This window comes from Crocodylus porosus, unplaced genomic scaffold (assembly GCF_001723895.1).
Source record: "Crocodylus porosus isolate Cpor-Errol unplaced genomic scaffold, CroPor_comp1, whole genome shotgun sequence".
In the NCBI taxonomy this organism is placed as follows: Eukaryota; Metazoa; Chordata; order Crocodylia; family Crocodylidae; genus Crocodylus; species Crocodylus porosus.
Genome location: NW_017728923.1, coordinates 6382210 through 6389850, shown reverse-complemented (window position 1 = coordinate 6389850; position 7641 = coordinate 6382210). Strand labels below are relative to the sequence as shown.

The window sequence follows — 7641 nt, the reverse complement described above, 5'->3', positions numbered from 1 at the left end:
AGATTTGGGGACTGGAGGGACCCAGCCCCACTGAAACTGAGTCCTGCAAGATAGCTCCATTGGGGGCGAGGGCTTGCAGAAGGGAGAGATACAGCTCCGTATAGAAACACAAGTAACACAAGCAGCACATAAATAGAATTACCAAGACCCTAAAAACGTATCCCTAATAAACGAGCACACCCCAAAGTAGCGGGCAAATCTGGTAACACAGCAGAGGGGATGTGGGGGGAACCTGCAAGGTTAAAGAAGCCACAGCACATCCCACTTCTATTGTGAATCCAGTAGGGCCTTACCTACAGGTTTCCCCTGCTTTATGCAGGTTCTGTATGTGCAAATTCACTCTTATGCAATGACCCTTTTTATAACAAAAATTCATTATATGCAAGGCAAATTCACTCTTATGCAATCAGCGTGGCAGAAGCCTGCAGTCATTGTGTGGTGCACTGTGGGAGTGACACGCGCCAAAATATAGTCTCCTGTGTGGATCTGTGCTCTCAGCTCATTGTCTTCTACACGTGTTTCTGTAGTTGCTATCCCATCCCCATTATCACTTCTAAGCATCCTGCTAGCTTATATCCTACCCTTCTCCCATGTCCATCAATGAAGTGCAAGAGAACTTCATTAACATGAGATAAAACTGGAGATTTTGAACCATGCAGAAGCTGGTGAGGGGCCCTCTGAATTTGGTGAGTACCAAAACTGTCCTGTAAAAATGGCAGAAGTAGGCCTGGGGGTCAGTACAGTCGAGGTCTTGGAACACATCCCTATTTGTTACATTGTAAAGTGGGTTACCTTTATGTGAATTTGAGCTATGCACCATTTTCCAGGAATACATGTACAGCATAAAGCAAGGGAAACCTGTATAGGCAATGAACTGCTACACCTTCCATCATCAAATACAGAAAGGATGTGGCTACAGCAAGCCATGCTTAGGGGGCTGCTTAAACAATTACACAGAGACCTTTTTTATTCCACTTAAACTTATTTTGGTTACTATACAACATAGAACATATCCTAAACTTTCAGGCACTATCAACTGCTTTAAGGCAATAACAGTTAAGTCCACACAACGAAGTAAAAATGAACCCTAAACTCCAAAGACCAAACTACTACAGGAACCTTGTGATGCACCCTGAAGGGTTACAGACCAAGCACCAATGAATTACAAATTCCAGAGCACTGGTAGAGCATGATAGCCTGACACTGCTGGGCTCTCTTAGCCCTCAAAGCAGTGTAACCCCTGATAACCCAGCAATCCTGATATGTGGCTAATAAGTTTGGCTTAATCAGTCTCCTCCCAACTGTTTTAGACAAGTTAACTCACTCCAGGAAAGCCAGGTGATGCAGAGCAAATAACAGTTTGTCTATCAGGTCTGGCTAAGAAGTGCGTCCTGGATCACATGGTTTGAAGCTTCTCACTTTAGTACCCACAGTGTTAGTGTAGACATAAACAGTTTTACTACTGGGGAGACCATAGCTCAGCCTGCCAGATCCAGACCTACAAAGGCAATCCCTACTCCCCCCCAACCCCTCTCACCACCCAGCCAGAAACAGGGAAGCACTGACACAACCTCACAATCCAGCAGGGTTACAGGGACAGGCCCCACTGGGTGTTCACCTGATGAGGGCACTTTCCTGGAGCAGTTCCCTGCTGAGGTTCAGGGGAATGTCTTCACTGTCCACAACACCTAGAATATGGAAGGTGACAGTGAGTGACTTAAGGCAAGCATACATCTGGACATAGGCAGCAGCCCTGGCTAACTACCCTTCCCCCCAGAGGCCCGCAAATGTTATCCTGCATCACCATTCATGCTGCCTTAGGTGACAACACGCCTTTGCCACATACCTCGGAGGAAACGCAGCCATTTTGGCAGGATGTCTGCAGCTTTGGTTTGGATCAGAATTTTACGACTGTAGAGGGCAACGCTAGAGCCCAGCTCCCTGCTGACATCAAACATAGATGGCTTCTGCAGAAGCAAGCAAGAATGAGGTAATACAACAGAACCAGTGGAGTTTTATTTAGGGCTCCAGCTGGGGATAACGTGAAAGCATCATATTCCACTGATATGTACCATATTTACTTAATTCTAAGACAAGTTTTAACCCCCTATTTAACAGTGGGGGGAGCCCTTTGTCTTGGAATAAATTACCGGGGGGGAGGGGGTGGCAGCAGCACAGTGGCTTTGGCGCCAGAACCAGAGCTGTAGTTGCTGACTGCACCCCCATTACCTCTGCACTCCCTGCTTCTCTCCTCATTAGCTTCAGACCCCTGCCCCATACCCCTTCCTCCCTGCAGGTTTTGCCCCCTCCTTGCCACGCAGGCTCCATCCCCACTCCACAGGTTGGAGCACAGCACAGCTCTGTAGGAGCAGTGCCAGCTTCATGTTGGCAGAAGCAGCATGCGGGGGAGACTGCAAGGAAGGTGGGCAGGGGCAGGTGAGACAGATGGCAGGAGGCAAGCTACCTGGCCTCCACCACTGCTTGCCCCCTACACTGCGCTGCTGCCACCCCCTCCCCCCCGGTAGATTCAAATGAATATGGTATTAAGGTTGAGCCAGTTGACCACATCCCAATCTAGACAGTCTTGAATGAGGGCAGGCAAGGAATCCTTTTCTGAGAGGGTTTCTCCCCTCCGAAGTCTACTTCAGCCAAATCTATTCTGAACAAATTGTCAAGTCAGCATAACTCTTCTTCAGCAAGTGACTATCATCAGCAAGATGATGCTGTCTCTTCTAGGCACTACACCTTTTGGTTACCCAACAAGCAAATCTGCAGTCCCAGGTGCATGATACAGCATTTGCCCAAGTTGGAAAGCAACAAAGAGACTTCATTCCTGCAGTGACCTCATCAGCCTACTCTATCCTGTCAGAAGGAGATGTCCCACACATGCCCTGAGAAAAGAATAACAGACTCACCACTTCAGGCACATAAAAAATGCTGCGGATGTTGAGGGGAGCATCTGTCTTGTAATGCAGGACATAGCGGGGCTTGTCATGAGCCTGGGCTATAAAGTGATAGAACTCCTCGTGCTGCCATTCACTGATGTCCTTGGGGTCCATCATCCAGAGTGCCTGCAGGGGGCAGGAAGACTCAACATTCCCACTAGGGCAGTAACTGCCGCACTACCCTTCAAACCCTATGCTAGTTTGCCCCTATACTGTCCTACTCACAGCAGCTTCCTTTATTCTATTCAGATTAGGGTCCAGTGCTGGGAACTTTTATTTTAAAGGTAGAAGGGAGCATTGTGATGACCTGGTTTAGTCTCCTATATAACCCCACCACAGTTTCAGACAGAAATTCTGGCATCTCACCTAACACTCTGCAGTTAGATATTATCTTTTGATAACTGAAATCATGTAGTGAGTGCTCATTATAAGCACAACATATTCATCCAAGACTTGTGAAGGAACTTAATGAGGTGGCTGAGTGACTAGCAAAAATATGCATTCCTTTTTACCAGTTTTTACCCGAAAATACTATCATCAATAACAGTGCTGTAGTAACCAGTACTAGAGTGATCATGGCAATTGAAGGAAGCAATCCTTACTTCAGCTGAAGAAAATCTGGATGAAATGGCTAAAATTTATATTATAAAACACCTAGGTAGTCAAGACAGACAGGGGACACTCACATAGCTTTTGTTAAGGAAAACTGTAATTCCCTAATCTACAAGAATTATTTAGCATGTCAGCAAACATGTGGATAAAAGAGGTACAGCCAATGCATGTAAACAAGTGATACCAAAAGAGAAGGCAGATTTGACTCGGAAAGACAAACACTGATTTATCTTCTTCTGTGGAGTAACTCCCAATCTGCAAATACTGGTGTTCCTTGGCCTACCATTCCCATTCACTGGACAAGAATTCATTATTTTTTACTCCATTTCCTTGCTTCTGACACCACTAGAAAATTACAAGTCTTCTTTCATGAAGCTCTGACTCAGAATGGCTCTTGAACCTACCTGTAAGGTGTTGATGCGTTTCCCATTCAGGTAAAGAGGAAAGTTGACAAAGTTGCTGTATTTTGTTACCACCTCTGGAACAGAGAGCAAGGAAGCAGAGTTGCATTTTCAAAAAAACAGAAAAAGGATCTTATCAGTTTCTTTCATCTCCTCATGGTATCCAATCTGGGCTTTGGGAGACCAATCATCTCAGTATAAATTACCCTTCTGAAATATGTCAGAGGTCTACGGCAACCTTCCTCCAGCATTTCCTCACTGGGGGACTAAGAAACACACACATCAATTAGAAAAAGCTCAAGAAAGGAAAACACAGACCCCCAAAGAGATGGGGAGACAAAATGTTTAGCTTAGTAAAGGGCTAACAAAGAGATAATGGTGATGAAAGCAGAATAGTCCAACTTCCCAATAGGGTAAACAACAAAGCAAGAGAGGAGTTATTTCATGCAGTACATGGAAATATAAGTAGGGATAATGAGATAGAATTAGAAAGGGAACATTTGAGCTGACTAGTAGGAAAGCCTTCCAGAAGACAGGGCAGTGGAGCTCTCTTCCACAAGCAGTGGAGAAAGTCTTATTGCTGGGGGTTAATAAAACTAGGTTGAGCAAAATGCCATAAAGAGCTGACTTCAGGGATATGGATAGTTTGAGGTGAGACACTGACTTCTAGAATCTGCTGTGTGGTACTAAAGATCTATCCATAGAGGCAACAGATAATATCTGGCACTTCTCACACCCATTATGGAGCAAGGAGGAGATAAGAGTTAACCTGTAGTTAAAAGGACATCCAAGTATTTCCATGATCACCTAGCTTTTTCAGTGGCTCAAAATTAGCACTTTTAAGGATTAGGTTTAAAAAACCTGGTTTCTACCAAAGAGAAGATGATGGGGGCATTTTGGGGAATAGGTGGGAAGGAAGGTTAAAAAAAATTAACAGACATTCTTCATACGTTTCTGAGAGTAAGAGGAAAGGAGACACTTGCCATTATACATGGAGTTCTTGCTTTAAAAAAACAAACCAAAACCAACCCAACCCCAAACCCAAATCCAAACCAAAACACAGCAGTGGCTCCTAAGCAACCTGCAGTGAGAGTTGAAAATTTGCAGAAATATGTTCCCTAGGGAAGAGAAGCATCTTTCCGGACCCATAAAAGGTTGACTTCAATCTGGCCAAGTTATGACGAATTTTTAATGAACTCCCACGTGAAGTGAAATTTTAAACAATGAACCAACCTTGCACCATAATATAAAGAAAGGTCCTCTGAAAGCAAGTGTCACATAATTAAAGGTCCAATCACTGCTTGGATTTTGACACTGCAGTGAACTGCCCATCTAGAAGTGGGCAGGGTGAAGATGAGCAGGCCGCTTAACCTTCTCCTTTCTCCGACTCAGGGGCTGGCAACCCCTGGCATGCATGCAAAACCATTTTGTTTGGCATGCTACCACTCCCAGGCTGCTTGCAGCAGGTGGCCAGAAAGCTGCAAGCAGCCCAGGGCTCCATGGCTGGTAGCAGTTGCCCAGAGCCCAAGCCAGCTGTAGCCAGGACACTACAAACAGCTGCACTGTGATCCAGAGCCCTGGCTGTGCTGTGCCCACAATGGTTGCACGTGCACCTCAAGGCTGATGGCAGGGGAGAGGCTGGGGTTGTGCTGCCCCAGGCCCCTCCCCTGCTGTTCACTCAGAGGCACATATGCAGCCACCACCAGCAACAAGTATCAGGCCCCTCACGTCTGCCCCTGGCACGCCAAGTTGAGGCAGAGATTAGGGTTGGGATGTTTTTGGCACTCTAGCTAAACATATTCCTGACCCCTGCTCTAACTTATTTTTGAATAGTGTTTTTTCCAAGCCCTGTGTGTGCTGGAATTAAGCCTGAGAGTTAAAACACTAACACCGTCTAAGCTCCCCGGCACGTCACTGGAAAACACTTGGTACTCTGTTCAATCATATCTTCCCTGGGGTGGATTAGGAGGGATGGGAAAGGGAGTTCTGGTGGTATAGTTGCACCCTCCACCCCGCTCCCTCTCCACTTTAATTCCTGCTCCACAAAAGTTCAGAATAAACTGCCCAGCAGGAAGGGACATGCAGAGCTGAGGGAACCAACAGACTTCATGGCTCATTAACTACTCAATTTCTGCTTATCTCTTGCCTCCATAGGTGTTACCATATTTCCAGGACGCAGTTTTCTTCCACATCTAACATGGGGTGGAAAGCCTGCCTTGGATTCAAGTACTGAACTGAAGCAGGCAGCTGCTGTGACTCTGGTTCCAGCCCCAACCCAGAGGTGCCATCTACCCCAGGCTGAGGCCAGGGCTAGAGCCACTGTGTGCTTTGTGCACTGGACTGGAACTGGAGTCAGAGCTGCCACACAGGGTAAGTGGCCAGGAGCGCAAGCACATGCGGCACAAGTGGTGGGTGGGCAAGGGGCAGGAAGCCTACCCCCTCCTTTCCCCACACCCTGCTTTCCCTGTAGCAGTGGTGGAGAAGGTGAAGGGGATCTGGACTTTAAAGTGACCCCCCCACCAATAATTAGATTCTATACATAGAAAATTATAAATATGTAAATTTGTTATCGTTTTCCAGGCGTAGAATTTAATTATTGGGGGGGAGGGGGTCATCTTAAATTCAAAGTTGTTTTGGATTTGAGGAAATATGGTAAAAACCCTCAATTTTCTATTAATCAAGCTATCCTGCCCTATGGGCCAGGGCCATGGGGAGCAGGGGGAACTGTCTGGAAGAGGAAGGGGCTCCTAGGGGCCATGAAGGACTGGATGGGGGCTGGTGGGCACCAAGGGGCCTTTTGGATGAAGGGGAACCTGTAGGGCAGAGGAATGTGGGATGAGGAGGGCCTGGGGTTGAGGGGGATAAGGGCTATGGGACTGACATGGGTTGTGAGCAACAGAGATTATGGGTGAGGGGGCCTGGGGGTATGAAGAAATGCAATGAGGTTTGGCGCTCAGAGCATGGAAGGGCTCAGTAGAAGGTGAGGAGTCACAGGGATGAGTCTGTGCAGGGTACAGTGGGTTCACAGCAGCAGCAGAGTGGAGTGTCTGGAAGACTTGCATGCTGCGGTGCAGGGAGCAGTTCTGTCCATGACCAGGCTGAGAGGTAACAACTATACTCCCCTGGCACCAGATGCCTGCCCCACCACTTACGACCCAGCCAGGATTGCTCTGAGCCGTGTCATTTGTGCCCACGAGGATGAGGAGTACGGGGTAGCGGTCAGAGGGCTGGATGAGTTCAGGAATCCTCTCTGCCACATCCTGGATACAGGCCCCTGGGAGGCAGCAGACCTCATGGGCCAGGGGGTCAGAGTGGCAGATCACTCCCTTTCTCCCTCTCCGAAGGGAGTCACCCACCATGACCACCCTGCATCTCTTCTTAGGGGTAGCAGCTAGCTGATTCCCCTCATTCAGAGCCAGTGGTGTGAGAGTTCAAAGGGAGGAGTGACCCTGGTACTTCACACATCTTGGGACCCAAGATGATCATCTTCCAAGTATCCCCTGGGTGTAGCTCCTGGTTGATCTTCCTGTTGTCTGTCTTCGCATAGTTGGGCATCCATGCTCTTCTCTCTTCGTTCTTCAAGAGAAGAACTTTCTGGACTTCCGGAAGGCTTTCGACACTGTCTCTCACCCTGTCCTCATCAAAAAGCTGGGAGACTGTGGTGTCGATGCCCACACGGTCAA

General features: G+C 47.5%; 1 protein-coding gene across 1 annotated transcript in view; it reads right to left on the bottom strand.

The window, feature by feature from the left end:
* The window catches only part of TRAP1 (TNF receptor associated protein 1), a 51990-nt gene that overhangs the window by 13244 nt on the left and 31105 nt on the right, over nt 1–7641 (bottom strand). The window contains exons 8-11 of the mRNA XM_019540015.1: nt 3962–4035; nt 2916–3071; nt 1847–1967; nt 1619–1688 (exon numbers count right to left, since the gene is read on the bottom strand). Coding sequence (XP_019395560.1) covers nt 1619–1688; nt 1847–1967; nt 2916–3071; nt 3962–4035 — 421 coding nt within the window. The remainder of the gene's footprint in view (nt 1–1618; nt 1689–1846; nt 1968–2915; nt 3072–3961; nt 4036–7641) is intronic.